This window comes from Callithrix jacchus, chromosome 11 (assembly GCF_049354715.1).
Source record: "Callithrix jacchus isolate 240 chromosome 11, calJac240_pri, whole genome shotgun sequence".
NCBI lineage: Eukaryota > Metazoa > Chordata > Mammalia > Primates > Cebidae > Callithrix > Callithrix jacchus.
The window spans coordinates 42,077,075-42,097,104 of record NC_133512.1 but is presented as its reverse complement, the minus strand read 5'-3'; the positions used below and the strand labels follow the sequence as shown (position 1 = coordinate 42,097,104).

Genomic DNA, 20,030 nt, shown 5'->3' with positions numbered 1-20,030 from the left:
AAACACACACTAATTTATGAATCTTAAGTAAAACACAACAGATTTTGATTTTTAAATTATCAATTCAGACACTGGCACTAGTGTCTGAATTTTGGTGAACATTTTGGTGTTCACATGTGCAATCAACCTTTCTGGTTTTGTGTGTGCACTTACATACAGGCATACATAGATTTCATCTAGTTATTAGTACAACTTTATATATTAGTTCTCACTAACATTCTAATAGGAACAACTTCATGCTCAAATTCTGCAAAAATAACTTTTAGTGACCCTTTAAAGTTTTCTACTAATGTCATTTTTATTGCTCTGTAGAAATAAAGGCTCAGTGAAAATGACCACTTATAAAAATGCTGCAAGTCACCAACCTTACACACAGATCTTTGTCTATACTTCCAATAATTTTTCAGAAAAATTTCTGAAAGATTTTTAAGGGGTCTTCATTCATGTGTATGTACTTAATATATGTGCATATATTACCCACACCAAATTGGTTTATATAACTGGGATTAGCGTTAACGTATAAAATATGTGTCTACATATATGTATATATACATGAAATTTGTCCAGCAGTATTTAAGAACCTAATCCATGCGATGAACTCTTCTAGGTGCTGGAGAGGAGAATGAAGAAGACAAAGTCCCTGCCCTCACAGACTGAGGTTTTATAAGGAAAGACACACACCAAAAAGATACATCAGATAGTGATATCTAATAAGCAAAACTAAAGCAGAACAAAGTAAAAATGATCTTTATTTTTCCCCAAGATGGCAGAAAGTAGGCAATGTTAGTGTGTCTAGCCCACATGGAAGGACAGAATAGTGGGTAGAGAGTCACACTGTGACTTTTTCCCCCCCAAGAACCACCACAGGAACTTAACAGGAAAAACCAAAAGAATCCACAGACCCTTTGAAAGAAGTGGCAGGCTGTAGCCTACTCTGTAGTGTCCAGAATGTGAGAGGGGGAAAGCCTGCCTCCAAACAAACATCCCCACTGGGAAATCTAAAAATCCACACCACAGGAGAAGGTCTTAACCTTACCCAGAGCTGGAATGGACTTAGGGAGTGGCATGAAGTATAAAAGTAGAAGCAAAAGCAGGAAGTGCCTTGCAGGCATTCCCAGTCATCAGCACCAGCCAAGGGAAGCCATTCCTGAGGATACTTCACAGAGGCTCTTGGGGAAGTCAGCCATGGAACTCAGGGAGGGGTTGCAGGATGAAAGAAGCTCCCAGCTGAATTCTGTGATATAATCTCAAATGGAGATGAACTCCCTTGAACAGAATCCAGGGGCACGTTTGAAGTGTGCCACAGACAGGAGTGCAGGATCTGGGTGCCCAGCCTTGTGTGCATAAGGGGAGGGACATGGCCTGAAAGCCAAGGTTGCTATCTCAGCAGGAAAACTAATGGCCAGGGGCAGGTCTGAGTTCTTTGTGCAGGCTGCCCAGATCTAAACATGGTACTGTTAGCAGGGCACTCAGGTAGCAACACTGGCCTCACCAATTATATGAGAGCTGGGTGAGGCTTACTGCTGCCTGCTACTTTTTACTCCCTTTGTGAACTCTTCTGCACTGAAGAAGCAGTTATACTCCTCCCTGAAACATTACCACAGTGGCTGGAGAACCACCTGTTTCCCACAGTGGCCATGGCAGGCTCCACCCAAGGACAGTCTGAGCTCAGACCCACCTAACCCTGCCCCTACCTGGTGGTATTTCTCCACCCACCTTGATAGCTTAACGCAAAGGACAAACTTTTGTGAACTTTACAGCCCCACTTATCTCCTGAAAAAACAGAATACTTCCCCTGGGCAACTTAGGGCAAACTCAAATCCCACTGCTAATACCACAGTTGATGCTCTCTTGCAAGCACCACCTCCTGGCTGGTAGCCAACCAGCACAGTCCATTAAGTACCTCTCAGCGGAATAGCTCTGAATCCAGGTAGGAGAAAACAGCTACATGATCTCAGCTTTCACCACTGTCTCCAGCACCCTGCCCAACCAGAGATCCCGAGTATGTCCACGTAACAATAGAGCCAACAATCAAGAAAGCCAGTGCACTGTGCCAATCTACAACCAAGGAATCTCACATAGTCTGTATCCATCCCCTGCCTCCTCTATCAGAATTTAATCTATTGCTGGGAGACTTGAAGACAGGTCACATTATTGGATCTCTTGCAAACATTCCCCAGCACCAGTCCAGAGTTTGATAGCCCGACTAGGTGACTAGACCCAGAAGAGCGTTATCACTGTAGTCTAGCACTCAGGAAGTCCTATTCCTAGGGGAAAGGAGAGAAGACTACATCAAGGAAACACCCTGCAGGACAAAAGAATCTAAACGACAGGCCTCAAGTCCCAGATCTTTCCACTGGTGGGAAGTTTCTTATAGCAGAGACCCAATTGCAGTGCTGGGCAGTAGGGAAAGCCTGCCTCTACACCAACAGGCAGGCAGCCTCTGTAACGGAAAAGGGTATTGGAGAAGGGGTCCTTGTCCCCCCCCCCCCCCACCACCACCACCACCACTGCAGACACAGCTGGGGCTTCTCCCACAGGAATTCTGTGTGGACGTACCTATTGAGGGAAGGTGGTTTTTTTCGGGTCCATGAGGTGTCAAGAGTTTTAAGGTCAAGAGTTTCCCAGCACCACGCCCTGCTCCGGTCTCTCTCCATCTGGGAGATTTAACTGTTTATGTTTACATTTCGCGGGCACGGGAAGAAACTAAAAGTCAATCACTCCAGCGGAAGTTTTAAGGAACTCCTTTCATTGGTCCAGGGTCTTGGAGAAGGTGGGAGTTCCTCCCAGGATAAAAGTCCATATCCACACACCTGGCCGTATTTCCCCTCAGGAATCCCCTTCCACACTCTTTGTGGAAGTCTCTCTTCTTCTTCTCTTTTCTGTACCTAAGTAAAATCACCTTTCTGCAATACTTCTTGGGTCCAATATTTACTTTTATGGGCATAGGGTGTACCTGCAGTGGTCCCATCACTTATTCTTTAAGACTGTGGAAACCAAAAACCCACAGCATTCTCTTGAGGGAGCTGTGCCTCACCAGCACCCCCCCCCAAAAAAATCCGGTTACAGAATTGGCAGCCAACATGAGGCGTGACAAATGCAACGTAAGGAAAACACTTCAGAGGGGTAACTAAAAAATATTAAACCCTTCTCATTTGCTTTCTGTCCTGTCTCTTTAAAAACACCTAAAGCTGTACCTCACCAGCCCCCCCCCCACCCCCCCACCCCCGCCAAAAAAATAAAAAACCCTGGTTAGACTATCAACAGCCTTCCTGGAACAATTCAGGCCAGCATGAGAGGCCCAAGTAACAATTCCTCCCTACTTGGAACATCAACATACCCACATATGAAAAGAGATGCCTGTTTGATCTGAATAGCCAGAACACTGGGACAAGAGTGAGGCTATGAGGTAGATAGCTTTCCTGCTGGCATGGCAGGGGAGCTGAGGTAGCTCCCACCCCTTACCCTAATAAATCTTCATCACATCTAATTGAGAGCTCCCCCAACTACCATTATCAAAGGTAGGACCTATGCCCACCATTTAGTATTACATCTACTCACCTACCTTAGCTACAACTGGTACCTACCAAAGGATACCTCGCTATTGGCCTGAAGCTGGATCAACTCAGTAAATAAAATACTAGGAAAAATTAAACTATATACCACATCAGAATGAGATAAGCTTCAAGAGATTCCTATCATGCCAAACCCATAGGAGACAGTGAACTTGCCCACACATCAAGTACACAACTACTACAATCAGCATCTCAAAAAGCCAGTATACAAAGATGCTTTTTAACTAAGGAAATCATGTGGCAGCCTCTCCCCTAAAAGCACCAAGAATCAAATAAGGCTATAATAAACATCAAAATCAGATCCTTGAAAGGGGGAAAAAAAATAAATTTAAAAAACACAATCCAATCAAAAATAAATTCAGCAACAATTTTTCTGGTTATATAACAAAACAAGGTTCTATAACAACCTATAAAAGATCACACTAGATCCCAGGCAATGGATACAAATCAAAATGAACTCTCCGAAATGCCAGATCAAGAATTCAGAAGGTTGATTTTTAAACTATTCAAGTAGACACCAGAGAAAGGTGAAAACAACCTAAAGCACTTTTTTAAAATCCATGATCTAAATGAAAAAATTTCCAGAGAAATAGATATCATAAAGAAAAAAATGATCAAAACTTCTAAAAATGAAGACACATTTAGGGTAATACAAAAAGCAGTGGAAAGTTTCAGCAATAGACTAAACAAGTAGAAGAAAGAATTTTAGAGCTTGAAGACAAAGCTTTTGAATTAACCCAATCAGACAAAGGAAAGGAAATTAAAAAAAAAAAAAAAAAAAAAAACGAATTCTCCAAGAAATAAAGGATTATGTAAAATGGCCCAACCTAAGAGCAATTGGTGTGCCTGAGGAAGAAGTGAAGTCTAAAAGTTTGGAAAACTTATTTGAAGAAATTATTGAGGAAAACTTCTCCAACCTTGCTAGAGACCTAGATATCCAAATACAAGAAGCTCAAAGAACTTTTGTGAAATTCATTGCAAAAAGACCAAGGCACATAGTCATCAGGCTATGTACTGTCAAGACAAATGAAAGAATGTTGAGAGCTTATCAGAGAAAAGCATCAAGTAATCTACAAAGGAAAACCCATCAGACTAACAGCAGAAACCTTACATGCCAGAGGGCTTGGAGTCCTATCTTTAGCCTCCTGAAACAAAAGAACTGTCAGCCAAGAATTTTCTATCCAGCCAAACTAAGCTTCATAAATGGAGAGACAAACAAATGCTTAGAGAATTTGTCACTACCAAACCAGCAAACAAAACGCTAAAACAAGTTCTAAATCTTGAAACAAAAACTTGATATATACCAAAATAGAACCTCCTCCACATAAACCTCACAGGGTCTGTAAAACAATAACACAATGAAAGAAAAGTACCTAGGTAAGAGCTAACATGATGAATAGAACAGTATTTCACATATTAATAGTAACAGCCTAAATTCTCCATTAAATGATACAAAACGGCAGAATGGGTAAAACCACCAACCAAGTATCTGCTGTCTTCAACACATAAGGACTCTCACATAAACTTCAGGTAAAGAGGCGAAGATGTTGCATGCTAACCAAATGGAAACCCAAAGTGGGCAGGAGTAGCGATTATTATACCAGAAAAAGGGATACATGATAGATGCTGCTACTTTATTTAAGATTATCAGTTAAGACTTCTTTGAGGAAGTGATGTTTGCTACAGACCTCAGTAAAGAGTGGAAACAGGCTGGGCACAGTGGCTCACACCTGTAATCCCAGCACTTTGGGAGGCTGAGGTGAGTATATCACCTGAGGTCAGCAGTTCGAGACAAGCCTGGCCAACCTGGTGAAACCCCATCTCTACTAACAATGCAAAAAATTAGCTGGGCTTGGTGGCGGGTGCCTGTAATTCCAGCTACATGAGAAGCTGAGGCAGGAGAATCGCTAGTAACCAGAGGTTGCAGTGAGCCAAGACTGTGCTGCCATTGCACTCCAGCCTGGGCAACAAGCACAAAGCTCCATCTAAAAAAAAAAAAAAAAAAGTGGAAATAAGCAGTTTGAGATGTGGAAAGAGTGGTCAAGGCAGAGGAAGAACAAGTGGGCCATTTTCAATATATTTATTTGCACAGCCTTTTATAATCATTCCTTTGAATAAACATATACTTTGTATTAGTAATATGCCACGCAGATTGCTAAGAACAAGACAGATACCATCCCCGCCTTCACAGAGCTCTCACAAGCCTAGCAGAGGATTTTGACATTTCACAAATGACTTCAAGCAATTATTCAATTCTAAGTCTGATGCTAGGGAGAGAAAAAAAAAAAAAAAAACAGGCACTAAGAGAACACAGAATGGGTCAGCCTAACCTGGTGTGGCCAGACAGAAAACATTCCTTGAATAAATAATAATTATAGAATAACTGAGTAAGTAGCAAGGTAGGAAGTAATGTTCCAGATAGTGGGAATCTTGAATTTAAAGAACTAAAACGAAGTGAGCATGGCTAGAGTATATAGAAGAGGGCAAATGAGATAAGCCAGAAGAAACAGGGAGAAGAAACAATCCATCCAATCAGCATACAGAATAGCAATTAGACCTCTGTGACCTTCCAGCACCATTTGAAGAGGAAGAGTTACCTATAACCTAAAACTGCACACCTCCTTTTATTTTACCTCATTCTACAATGGCCATGGATCCGCTTGCAATGGGTTTCTTCTGACTCAACTTCATATCACACCTTGATTACAGTTGCCAGATATGTGCTTGTGATGGTTAATATTAGGTGTTAACTTGATTAAAGGATGCCTAGATAGATGGTACTGGTTCTCATTGTGTCTGTGAGGGTGTTGCCAGAGGAGACACATTTCAGTCGGTGGACTGGGAGAGGAAAATCCACCCTCAAAGTAGATGGAACCATTCAACTGGTTGCCAGCACAGCTAGAACAAAGCAGACAGAAGAAGGTGGGATAAGTTGGCTTGCTGAGTCTTCTAGCTATCATCTTTCTCCTGTGCTGGATGCTTATTACTATTCCTTCTGCCCTTGGACATCAGACAACAGGCTCTTTAGCATCTGGACTCTTGGATTTACACCAGAGGTTTGCTGGGGGCTCTCAGGCCTTCAGCCACAGACTGAAGGCTGTACTTCTCAACTTCTCTACCTTTGAGGCTTTTGGACTCACATTGAACCACTACCAGCTTCTTTCTTCCCCAGCTTGCAGACGACCTATCGTGGGACTTCACCTTGTAACTCTGTGAGCCAATTCTTCCTGATAAGTTATCTTTCATATATTCATACATCCTATTTGTTTTGTTCCTCTGGAGAACCCTAATGCACTGCTCAGCTCTCAAATGGTATACATTATTATGTATTTTCTGCATGCATTCCTCAAAAGTGACAAATTCAAAGTCCTCTAATCACATCTACTAGTCTATCTGCATCTGTCTCCACCTACTCTTTCCTCCTGCCGCTATGGATAAGCTATGCATATTCGCAGCCAAGGTCAACTTCAATACCACTAATGCAGTATGTCCCATCCACTCTCACTTTACCACTTTCTTCTCACTGCTGAATCACCCCTATCAACGTGACAATGTGCTGTTTTATCATCCATCGGGGAAAAAAAAATCAGTCTTAATCTGTAACTCTTCAGCTAACCCATCCCATTCCTCTATTCAATATGTATAAAAGTTCCTCCAAAAATCAGCCTTTCTATTCTTAGATCAATTCCAACAAGATTTTCAAATCCACCACTCCCGTCAAACACTGGTAATCTCACATTGGGAATGTTTATATACAGTTCTCAGTCCTCACTTTTTAGAACTCCTAGGAAACATTTAACACAGTTGCTCAATCAGAAAGTACTTTCTTCATTAGGTTTCCAGGATACTACCCTCTAATCCTTATGGTCACTCTTCTATCCCCTTACCTAATTCTTCCTCACTCCTATAGCAAGTTGACTAAAGCACTAGATTAGTTGCTCTAACTTATCTCACTGGGAAATTTCTGACAAGTCCCATAACTGATATTCAATAACTATTTACTCAAATGTGCAAACACATAACAGTAAAACTGCAAGTATAGCAGTATTTCCAAAACATAAAAGCCAGAAGCAATCCATTATTAATGAAATGACTTGATTTTTAAGTTATTTTTAACTAACATTTTAATTAACAAAATGTCTAAGGAGCTGTATAGAAAACTAACAGGTCTGAGATAGCTCTCCTTAAAAAGACTGGCTTGTAAGACAGGCATCTGAGAATTAATAATGGCAATTCACTGTGCCTGCCTAGATCGTTGGTATCAACAATATGGTTTATGTTCAACACCTACATTCCTTCTGGAAATCTGGAATTTTTGTATGTGCCAAACAGAATGTCCACATAACCAATCCAACGCCCTGGGCACTGTGCCTCTAATGGGCCTACCTGGGCAGAAATGTCACAAACAATTTGCTGCATGTTCATTGCTGGAAGGAATGTATGCTTTGCATGATTCTTTAGGAGAGGCAGGGAAGAGACCATATGGAAGCCTGCAAATGGATTCCTCAAGATTCTGCCTGCATCCCTCTCTTCTGATCCAGCTATATTGACCTCAATACTTCACTGTACTAAGTCTTAGCCTTGAGTATAACTATAAGCTCAGTCCCACGACTTCTGGAAATTCTCTAAATGTGAAGGTTGTTTGGGGAACCCTATGTAACAGCAGCTTATTCAAAAAGCCCAGATTCTTACCTGCTGATATGCTTCATAAATCACGTCAAATAGAAAAGCCTGAGGCATTTCACTTGCTCGGTGTCTTGCACGTTCTAGCGAGTGGTCTAAGCAACCATCAGCAGATGGGCTAATGACAGTAGATACAAGAGGTCGAATGGCTCCTGCTGCCTAAACAACAAAGAGGCAAAGAATATATATCACCTACAAGCTATTTTAAAGTGAAATTCTGAATTCAGTATCTTACTTTTGAAAGCAGATCTTATTCATACCTTACACAAGCTACTTTAAGAAAACATTGGAATTAGTGTGATTGGTTCACAAATGGTCACTTCAGGCAAAAAAAAAGAAGTCAATTTTGTAGTATTACAGTTTCGTATATTCAGGTGAAAGTTGTCTTCATTATAGGTACAAAATCCTTCTGATCACAGGCCATCAAGGTCAACACTAAAAAAAGATGCTAAGATCCAACTGGGTATTGCCTGAAGATGAAGGAAGCAAAGAAAGACTATCATGAAATAACTGATATGGATTGCAAACATTTATTAGTATACCCTCAGGAGATTTATATATTAGCTACGTAAGGAAATAAACAAGTTATCCAAGACCCTCTAGATCAGACTCAACAACCCAAACAATAAATTTGTGTCTTGCTCTAATTCATGAGAAAAAACAGTTCCCTTCAAACACAGTCTCCATGCAATGCTTCCTCAGGCAATACCCATTGACTTCAATTGCTGTGATGAAAGCTCTCTCATTAATAGTTGCATCTAAACTTTAGAGGAAGAGACATTTCATGTCTGACAATTTTTTCATTTATCTTTAATGGAGTCCCATTGTAATATACTTTTGAAGGCTATTACCAAAACAACTGCCTTAGTGAAACTTCTTTAAAATACAGTTCAATGGTGGGCAGTTAACCAAACCTTATATTGACTCCAAAACATCCTTTCTTCTACACAATTGCTACATGAGGAATGCAGCATATGAAATTAATACACAAATAAAACAAGTGCCTTCTTGAGACCAACATCTGAACAAGATAGATATTCCACACATTGGTTTGCAAAAGCCAAGGGACTGGCTGAAAATCAAAGCTAATATATGAACCGACTAGACAGTTTATAAATTGTGTCGCCACTTCCAGTGCCTCAAGTAGAAATTTGTAAACTAAACATAAAAGCAAAAATGAGGACAGAGTCAGGGTGACAAAGAGGAAGTAGGTGAAGGGTAGGTTAGGAGCAAACTCAACTGGTCAAGCCCAATACCTATCAATAGGGGTTAGAAGATAAGACAGGAAGGAAATGCATGTACACACAAACATGTATGTTGTTTTAAGACAAAAAGACTCCACTGCGGCTACATATAGGTATCTTTCAATTCTATACCAGGTCATTAAAAAATAAGAAAACATGAGATATCCAAAATGTCAATTCAAGGGGCTCTGCAGACTCTCTCCTCTTTGAGATGAGTGAAAGGTATTTTAAGAACAATTAAAAGCCTCTGAAAATTGTTCTAAGGACATTCAACAAATGAAGAAACATTTAATTGAGAAAATCTACTCAATTTTGAAAGAACAGACTCGGTGGTACTCAAGCCATGACCCATTTCTTCTTCTATCCCCCTGTCAGCTCAATGGATGCTCTACTCAGAGTAGGTATGGCTAAAATAATAGGGACCCCTCACCCCAAGTTCCCAGTGTAAAAGGGAAGACTGCCAGCATTTCCTATGCCCCTCAGCACTATGGCAAAGAGACTAAAATCTGTGCAAGTATGGTTGAGGCCCACCTCCTTCATATAGTTCCTACCCATGCCTGAGAATATTGGTGCCCTGATCATTCTTCTTCCAGCTCACAGATATGACAGTTTTCATAACAGGGGAAATAGAAGACCAGAGTCTTCTACTGGCCCCACGTAGATCACAGAGTAGGGATTTTACTCCAAGAAAATAGTCCACTGTGCCCACCCACAGTTTCAGAGTAGGGATGTGGTAATTTTTCACAAGGAGAAGACAAAGGATTTGAGAGTAGAGAGCTATGAAGGTCTCCTTAAGGGAACTCACGTTATTTGGAAATTAAACATAAGTGTACTCTCAAAAAAAAAATCATCATGGTAAGCAATAAAAAGGATGCTGGAGATACATCAGTGCAAACAGCTAAACTGTAAGACAGCCACTTTATGAGTGAAAGCCAGGGGAAAACACAGCTAACACAAAAGCTCTCCTGAGATTAGGAACAAACCTCGAATCTGGCCTCAAAAACTACCCCTGCAAAGGGGCTAGAATTTAACTGAGACTATGGAGGGATATATGCCCAAGGCATTATCAAAAATAAAGGTAACCAATTAGCATGCAATGAGTGGAGCTCAACGGCAATTATATCAAAAGCAGACAACATAACAGAGGTCAAGGAAACAGACGGTCCAAGAGAGCCCTGCTGAAACCACTTTCATTCCAAGAGGACTATACAGTACTCAAGTGTCCAGCCTCTGAAAACCAACATCGGAAACTTTTCCCTGTGAAAGAAAAAGACTTAACTGAAATAGACCAACCAAGTCATAAATAGGCAAGAAAGACATGCATCCAAACAGGAAAGTGACAGCCTACAGGGATGGGGTGGGAGGGGAAGGGCAGGCAACAGGAACTGCCAATGAGAAGGCCCCACACATATATCAAACTTAGCAGATAAAGACCTCAAATCAGAATCAGCTATTATAAATATGTTCAAAGAACCAGAGGAAATTACACTTAAAGTAGTAAAGCAAGTAGGCAATATCACTAATGTTAAGCCATTTAAAAAAATAGAAATTCTGGAGTTGAAAACTAACTTTAATGAACGTTTATAAAAAAGCAGAGACAGGTTTGAACTGGAGAGGAATCAATAAACTTACGCTTAGATCAACAGAAGTAATACAATTCCAAGAAGAGAGGAAAAAAAGGAAGAAGAAAGATGAACAGAGTCTCAGAATAAAGGACCCCATTAAGTACATAACAATTTTGTATTGGTAGTACCAAAAGTAAAGAGGAGAAAGCAGCAGGAAAAAAAAATTTCAAGAAAATGACTGGTAACCTTCCCAAAATAAAGAAAAAATTAGTCTTCAAGAAGCTCAATGAACTCCAAATAGAAAAATCAGAAAGAAATCCACATCTAGACACATCATAGTAAAAGTGCTGAAAGCCAAAGTCAAGGAAAAAAATCCCAAAAGCAGCTTGAGAAAAAAGATTAGCCAGAGAACATCAGTAAGATTAACAAGTGACTTATCAGAAACAATTAAGTTAGAAGGTAGCGGGGTAATAGTCACTACTATAAGGAAAAATATCTCCTATCCAGCAAAACCAGTATTTCATACATGAAAGCAAAATGAAAACAATTCCACAGAAAAACAGAATTCTTTGCTAGCAGATTCATTTTCCAAAACCAAAAATCAACAAATGTTCAGCCTGAAGGAAATCAACCTAATACATCAATTCTAATTCACATTAAAAAACAAAGTGTACCAGTAACGATAATTTAATTATAAAAGACAGTATAATGTATATTTCTCTATATATATTGTTTTTAAAAGGAATTACAAAACAGAAGAGTTTCCTGAATCACCTTACAAAACCTGCAACAGGGGTGTGGCCTATCTGTTTAGCTGCCATATGCTCAAACCCTTTACAGGATGGGGAGCACCCAAATGGGCAGATACAGTAGCTAGAGTGAGTGCTTTTGGGCTCCAGCCCCACAGTAGCATCTAGGGATGGGTACTTATGACTCCCAAAGCCCCAGTGGGAATGTTACAGTGTCCTTTAGCTCTGCCATCTGCAGAGAGCTTAAGTATTAACCAACTTAGTGCTCTCTTGGTACCCAGGTCCTTGTCTAGCATTCAGGAAGAATCAGATCATACACGGACCTGAAGGATGTTGAATGCAGGGGTTTTATTTATTGGTGGAGGTGGCTCTCCCTAGGATGGATGGGGAGATAAAAAGGGGAAGGAGTGGGAAGATGACCTTCCTCTGGAGTTGCCTGTCCAGCAGTCAATCTCCTCTCTGACCATCCCTAGCTGAACTCCTCTTAACATTCAGCTGCTCCTTCTCTTCTCTCCTCCTCTGCAGCACCATTCTGCCACTCTGCTGCTCTTTTGTCTGTCTGATCTTCTGCTCATGGAGCCTGGGGTTTGGGGCTTACATGGGTACAGGATGGGAGTGAGGACAAAAGGCAACATTTGGGTGTGCAAACAGGAAAATCTGTTCCCATTTAGGACCATGGGTTTCCAAGCTTGAGGATAGTGCCTTTGTCATCAAACTGCCTTCTACCCAGTATTTCCCCGACTCCTGTCTGTGTAACAATAGATACATAGTTAACTGATATATCTATAACATATTGAACTATGTTTATCTGACAAAAAAGCAAAAAGGAGGTGGACAGGGATAAAAGTGTACTGGATTAAAGAAATGACAGCAGATGGCAACTTGCATCCACAGTAACAAATTAACTAAAAATGACAGGCAAACTAGTTAATACAATAAACTCTATAAATACATACTTGCAGCTGGATACAGAGGCCCATACCTGCAATCCCAGCACTTTGGGAAGCAGAGGCAGGTGGATCACTTGCAGTAAGGAGTTTGAGACCAACCTGGCCAACATGGAGAAACCCTAACTCTACTAAAAATACAAAAATTAGCAGGGTGTGGTGATGAATGCCTGTAGTCCCAGCTACTTGTAAAGCTGAGGCAGGAGAATTGCTTGAACTTAGGAGGTAGAGGTTACAGTGAGCTGAGACTATGCCATTGCACTCCAGCCTGGCTGTCTCAAAAAAAATTAAAAATTAAATTAAAACACACACACACACACACCCGCTCACCTTTCAGCTTCTGCAGATAGCAAATATAAAGTAATAATTATCAGACTGGTGTAAAAGTAACTGCCATTTTTGCCATTACTTTCAATGAAAAAAGATATAATAATGGATTGTAGGGTTTCTTACATATAATATGTAAGCCATGTAGAGTAATTTTTAAATATCTCACTGGAATTAAGGTAGTAAATTCTGAAGTAAATAAATGTTTGCATGTATACTGTAGGCCTAGAGCAACCACTAAAAATAAAACTCAAAAAAAAATAAAAAAATTGAAGTATTACAATAAAATATTCACTGACTATAAAAGAAGACAATAAGAGAGGTATTAAGTTAACTAGTGAACAAATCTAATTATATATTAAAATACTGGATTACTCAAAAGACAACACTTGTCAAACTCAATTTATTTTAAAATCTATCATATGCTGTCTACAAGAGACAACTATGATTCAAAGACACAAATAAGTTGAATTTAAAAGATTTCCAAAATACAAGCAAAAACTAACAAAGCTGAAGAAATAAACAATCCAACAATAGTTGGAAACATCAATATTCTGCTTTCAATCGTGGTTAGAACTAGGCAGATCAACATGGAAATGAAAGACCTGAAAACACTATAAACCCAATAAACCTAACAGACATCTACTGAACATACCACCCAACAACAGAATACCTATCTCAAGTACCTATGGAACATTCTCTAAAACAGACCATACACTAGACCATAAATCAAGTTTTTAAAGGATCAAGGTCATACCAACTATAGTCTCTTAGAATAAAATAAAATTAAATACAAAGTTAGAAATTTTGAGGGGGTGTGGGGACAGACAAGGTCTTGCTCTTTCCCCCAGACTGGAGTACAGTGGCACAATCAGAGTTCACTACTGCTTCAATTTCCTGGGCTCAAGCAATCTGCTAGCCTCGGCATCCCAAGTAGCTGGAACTACAGGCAAATGCCACCCCACCTAGCTAATATTTGATAGACACAGGGTTTCACTATGCTGCTCAGGCTGGTCTTAAACTCCTGGGCTCAGGAAACCTGACTTTAAATTCCCAACCATGCCCAGCCAAAGTTGGGAATTTAAAGTATGTGGAAAGTGAATACAAAAAAAAAAAAGTCAAACCACTAGCAAACTTGAAAATACTTTCAAGTGAAAACAGACACAATACGAAAATGTATGGGGTACAGCTAAAGCAGTCCTTTGAGTTGAGGAAAATATATACCTATATAAAAAGACATTCTAGACAACTGTAATTTTTCACCTTGAGATACTAGGGGAAAAAACAGAACTAAAATTAAAACAGACAAAGAGTAAAAAAAGAAATAAATTAGAGGACAAAAAAAAACAAAACAGCAAAATGTGGTTCTTTTTATAAAATAACAGTGAGTCCTACCTATCATCCCAGCACTTTGGGAGGCCAAGGCAGGTGGAACACTTCAGGTCAGGACTTTGGGCCTAGCCAACATGGTGAGAAACCCTGTTTCTACTAAAAACACAAAAAATTAGCCAGGCATGGTGGTGTGTACCCATAATCCCAGTTAATCGGGAGGCTGAGGCAGGAGAGTCACTTGATTCCAAGAGATGGAGGATGCAGTGAGCTGAGATTGTGCCACTGCACTCCAGCTGGAACAACAGAGCAAGACTCTGTCTCAAACCAACGAAAACAGTTCACAACCTTTGACCAAAAAAAAAGCAAATTAGTAAAATCAGAAAGTAGTGACATTTCTATCAACTCAAAGAAATAAAAATATAGAAGTACAAACTATATTCTAACAAATTAGTAAAGTGATAAAGCGAACAACTTCCTAGAAAGACAACTGACAAAAATTAACTTAATAGAAAGTCTGAATAGACCTATAAAAAGGAAATTGAATTAGTAATTTAGAAATTTTTCACAAACAAAATCCAAGACCCAGAAAGCTCCACTGGTTAACTATGAGAAAAGTTTTAAAGAATAGTTAATACTAATTCCTCAAAAACTTTTCCAAAACATAGAAAATGCTTCCCAACTCATTCTGTAAGACCAGTATTATCCTAATACCAAAAACAAAGACAGCCCAAGAAAGGAAAACTAATTAGGGATATTAGTTCGTAAATAATGCAAAAACAGATGCAAAAATTCTTAACAAGACCCATTTCAGCAACATGTAAAAAAGCATTATAGACAATGACCAAGTGGGATTTATCCCAGGACCAGATTAGTTCAACACGTCAAAAAAAAATAGTCAATGTAATACACCATGTTAATAAAGGACAAACACATGAACATGTCAGTAGGTGCATATAACTCATCTGACAAAGTCCAACACCCCTTTGTGAGAAAAGGACAAAAATCAGAAACAGAAGAGATCTTGCTCAACCTGAAAAGGACTGTCTATGAAAAATCCATAGTTAAGATCATGCTTACTGCAGTAAAATACCGAGTGTTTTCCTTTTTGATCAAAAGTAAGCAAGGAAATCCACTGTTGCCATTTCCAGTAAGTATTTTAATGAGAGTCCTAGCCAGGATAATTAAGCAAGAAAATATAATAAGCTATTCCAAAAGAAGTAGAGCTATCTCTATTTGCAGATAGCCTGATCCTATGTCTGAAAGACACTAATGAATTCACTGAAGAACTATTAAAATAAGCCAGTTGTCAGCAAAGATACAGAGAACAAGCTATATATATCAGTTCATTGCTAGTATATAGAAATACAAAAGCCCAAAAATGAAATTTAAAAAATTCAGTAACAGAAGCATTGAGAAGAACATTTTAGTCCTCTGGAAATGGAGGAGGCAGGACAGTCTTTCATTTAATTATGCTCATGAATATATAAGCATGCCATGACTTCGGCCATCAAATCAGTTCTTTTGATATGTGTCTTCCTCTAGCTAGTAACAAGTTTCTTCACACAACTATAAAGCCCAACTCTGAATTATCTATGTAACCACACATCCCCAATTTTTGTCTTCCTATGCTTTCTGGAATCTATTTCAATCAGGCTTTTATCTTCACACCACCATAAAAATACATTAAACCAAGGTGACCAATGCCCCATCACCAAATCCAATTAATGGTTCTTAGTCTTCTTGAGTGTGTGTTCAATTAGTTTTCAGAAACCATTCTCAATTACATCCTCTCATCTACCCACACTAACTCCTAAGTCCTTACTTTCTCAGACTGTAAATGGTAAAGTGTTCCAGAGCTGCATCCTCAGACCTCTATAGTTAAATGGGGAAAAAGTTAGACAAATTTGCATTTTACTCAAGTTTGAGGAAACAAAGCCAGCAAAACAAGAATGACTGTGAATCTCACAGTCCTCCAAACCAGAGCAGGTTTGCAGAACTCCAATAATATAATCTGATAGCATTTACAGGAAATGGAAGTGCTGTGTAGAGATGACTTAATACATTACAGCTTAATTGGTTATAGTCCTCCTGCAATTAACTAACCCTCAGCTACTGCAGTTAAACTCCATATTGGTTTGCTCCGTGAGTTATTTCAGGAGCCTACTCAAAGTCAATAGCCTCCTATAAATTTTATTTAACACTATCTACACTCATTCTATAAATGACTGCATTGAAGTCCCATGACTTTTTTTTTTTTTTTTTTTTTTTTTTTTTTTTGAGACAGAGTTTCGCTCTTGTTACCCAGGCTGGAGTACAATGGCGCGATCTCAGCTCACCGCAATCTCCGCCTCCTAAGCTCAGGCAATTCTCCTACCTCAGCCTCCTGAGTAGCTGGGATTACAGGCACGCACCACCATGCCCAGCTAATTTTTTGTATTTTTAGTAGAGACGGGGTTTCACCACATTGACCAGGATGGTCTCGATCTCTTGACCTCGTGATCCACCTGCCTCGGCCTCCCAAAGTGCTGGGATTACAGGCATGAGCCACCGCGCCTGGCCTGAAGTCCCATGACTTTAAAGACCATCTATGTAAGAATTTCCAAACCCCTATGTTAAGCCCAGAATTCGCTTGAATTATGAATTTGCACTTCCAAATGCTTAACATTTTCACTCAGCTCAAAATGCATGCCTCAACTCTAACAAACTGAACTCAAAGTTTTGGTTCTACCCACTCCACATCCTCCAAACCTACTCCTACGGACAACCATCTACACAAACATTACCTCTATTCTTCACGTTATTCTTGCCCAAAATCTTGAATGCTGTCCTTGATTTCTCTCCCATTCTCAAAATTCAGTCCATCAGTAATCCAAGTCCCCATATGCTTCAGAATATTCCAAATCTGTCACTTTTCTGTCTCCACTATCTGAGTCAAAGCCACCCATCCTCCCTCTCAGACTACCCCACTAGTCTCCCAATTAGACTTGCCACTCTTGTCCTTCCACAGCCTATTCTTCACAAAGCAATAGAACAAACATGTTTGAGATGAGTTAAATCATATCTCTCTTCTGTTCAAAGCCTTCCAAGAGCTTTCCATCTCTAGGAACTAGTCAAATTCCTTCCATTTAATTCAACTTAAATAATGTTAAAAAAAATATTCAATTCCTCATTGCCATTAGGAGCGTTTTAAGCACTCAAAAGCCACATGTGACTAGCAGCTTAGGTACTAGACAGTGGAGTGAGATTATTTCCATCACTGCAGAATGTTTCATTGGACAACACTGCCCTACAACGTTCACTCCCTGACTGTCTCTCTAGCACCTAGAAAAGTACATGACATAGCATGCACTCAGTAAATAAGGATTACATTAGTGAATCAGTGTTACAGGTCTTAGAGATACTGATCAGGCCACACAAAGAAGTCAAACTGTCACTTGGTAATACACATATGTCTTCAAGATCTTTTACACAGAAGCAGCATCTGAAGAATTTTCAAGATGAGGCTAAACCAAATCCCATGCCCTCAGTAAGACACCTACCTTGCTTTGATAGAAGCAAGGTGGACGGTATTTGTGGACTAAGAACAATAATGAAAGTCTCATTCATGCCACTTAATAGCTGTTACTTAGAACAATTTTATATCTGCTTAATTTATACTCCTTTCTGTGAAACGAAAAATTTTAACCACGTATTTTATAGCAGATCGCTCCAGATTTAGTACTGTAATATTTTATGATGAAAGCCCCCACGTCAAAGCTTCCAACCCAACAATTAACACTAAGTCCTCTCAATAGCCATCATACCCCTACATATTAATAGTAATGTGGTTTCCCAAACCAAAATAGAAATGTCAGCCTGACAAAATGGCAGAATATTGTTAAATCATCCAGAAAAAAATCCACAATATATCATCACCCATGCAGAAAACATACATCTCAGTAGAGTGCATGGGCAAACAGTAGTCTTAGATTCTTCATATTTTTGTCCTACTTTCACATAGCTATCTAGTTCATATGATAGATTTATATTATCTAAAAGAGGTAGACAACTATACTCTAAGCACTATGCTTCACATAATAAGGAATACACAAAGTGCAATCCTTGCTCTGAAGGGTTTAGTTTCGGTGGGAGGAAGAGGGTAGATGCATTCCTTCCAAAACCAATTATTAGAAACTATGGGCTACAGATACACTTTGAACTTGTTTCCTTCATCTCAGTTACTTGATGAACATAAGCCATTAATAAATTGCTTTTGATATTTTAACTTCAGTTCCTGTTATAAAGACTTCCTAATAGTTTCTCAATATTATATTCACTCAGCTTTATGACTTTAAAGAATTATGTAGTTTAAATAAAAACTTGAACAACCTCCCATACACCCAAGCCCCCTCCCCTCCCCAACAGTGAAAAGCAGATAGGCTCACAATATTCTTTCCACCTGGATATACCAAGTAAGAATATTTTAATTACTTCACCTTTTCTCTACAAAGTATTCTTGCACTAAACATTTCTTGAGCACTTTTTTTGTACTATGTGTAAAGAAAGAATCTTGTTTTCAGGATTTCAACAAGATAGAACTGCTATTTTCAAGGATTTCAAAGTATCATGAACATGACAGATTTGCAAGACAACAACTGAAAGATACAGTAATGCAAAATATTGGCATGGTAAGCCCTGAGTTCCAGAGCAAGGTACAAGCTTCTAACTTCCTGAAATGGTTCTCAAATGCTTGCTGGATAGTTAAGTACTGGGTGGATAAGTGATTGAACAAACTAATTCTTAGGAAAATTTAAAAATTATCTAATAGTTTATAATGCATACATACACAGCAATATACATCATAAGAAAATTAAACAATAGTGGTTTAAGAAATACACTTAAGAATAGTAGGGAAAGGGGCCGGGTGTGGTGCTTCACACCTGTGATCCAAACACTTTGGGAGGCCAAGGTGGGTGGATTATGAGGTCAGGAGATTGAGACCATCCTGGCTAACACAATGAAACCCCGTACCTACTAAAAATAGAAAAAAATTAGCCAGACGTGGTGGCACATGCCTGTAGTCCCAGCTACTGGGGAAGCTGAGGCTGGAGAATTTCTTGCACCCAGGAGGCAGAGGTTGCAGTGAGCCGAGAACACGCCTCTGCACTCCAGCCTGTGTGACAGAGCGAAATATCTCATAAAAAGAAAAAGAAAAAAAAGAATAGTAGGGAAAAGGACTTGATCTAGTAGTATGAAAAGTTATTAAAGAGCTATCTCAATAGCGACTAAGACAGGGTACAAAAACAGACCAACAGCATGTGAGAGTGTCCAAACAGACTCACGCATACATAGAAACTCAATATATGACAGAAGTGACAGTGCAAGACATTAGTTATTTTAAGCTTATTTATCACATCATGATTTAAAAATCCAGATGGCAGAATATAGCTGTAAAACACAGCATACATTGGCCAAACTTTTAGTGTCCAGAATATATAACTCCTATAACTCAAAACAAGTCAAAAGTCTAAATATTAAAACAGGATAAATTCTTACATGGGCATTTCAACAAGAATATTTAAAGCCCATAAATATAAAAAGATGCCCAACCTGTTAACCAAATGCTAAA

The 20,030-nt window shown here is 39.3% G+C and overlaps 1 protein-coding gene across 13 annotated transcripts in view; it reads right to left on the bottom strand.

Moving 5' to 3' along the window:
• The window catches only part of CRPPA (CDP-L-ribitol pyrophosphorylase A), a 337,573-nt gene that overhangs the window by 290,745 nt on the left and 26,798 nt on the right, over positions 1-20,030 (bottom strand). For 11 of the 13 annotated variants that reach the window (XR_008473356.2, XM_054237213.2, XM_002751545.7 and 8 more), the window contains exon 3: positions 8,268-8,417. The exons of the other annotated variants lie outside the window; for them this stretch is intronic. Coding sequence is in view for 10 of the 11 variants with exons in the window: in XM_054237213.2 (XP_054093188.1) it covers positions 8,268-8,417 (150 nt within the window). In the remaining variant the exon portion in view is untranslated. The remainder of the gene's footprint in view (positions 1-8,267; positions 8,418-20,030) is intronic. 13 annotated transcript variants of the gene reach the window in all.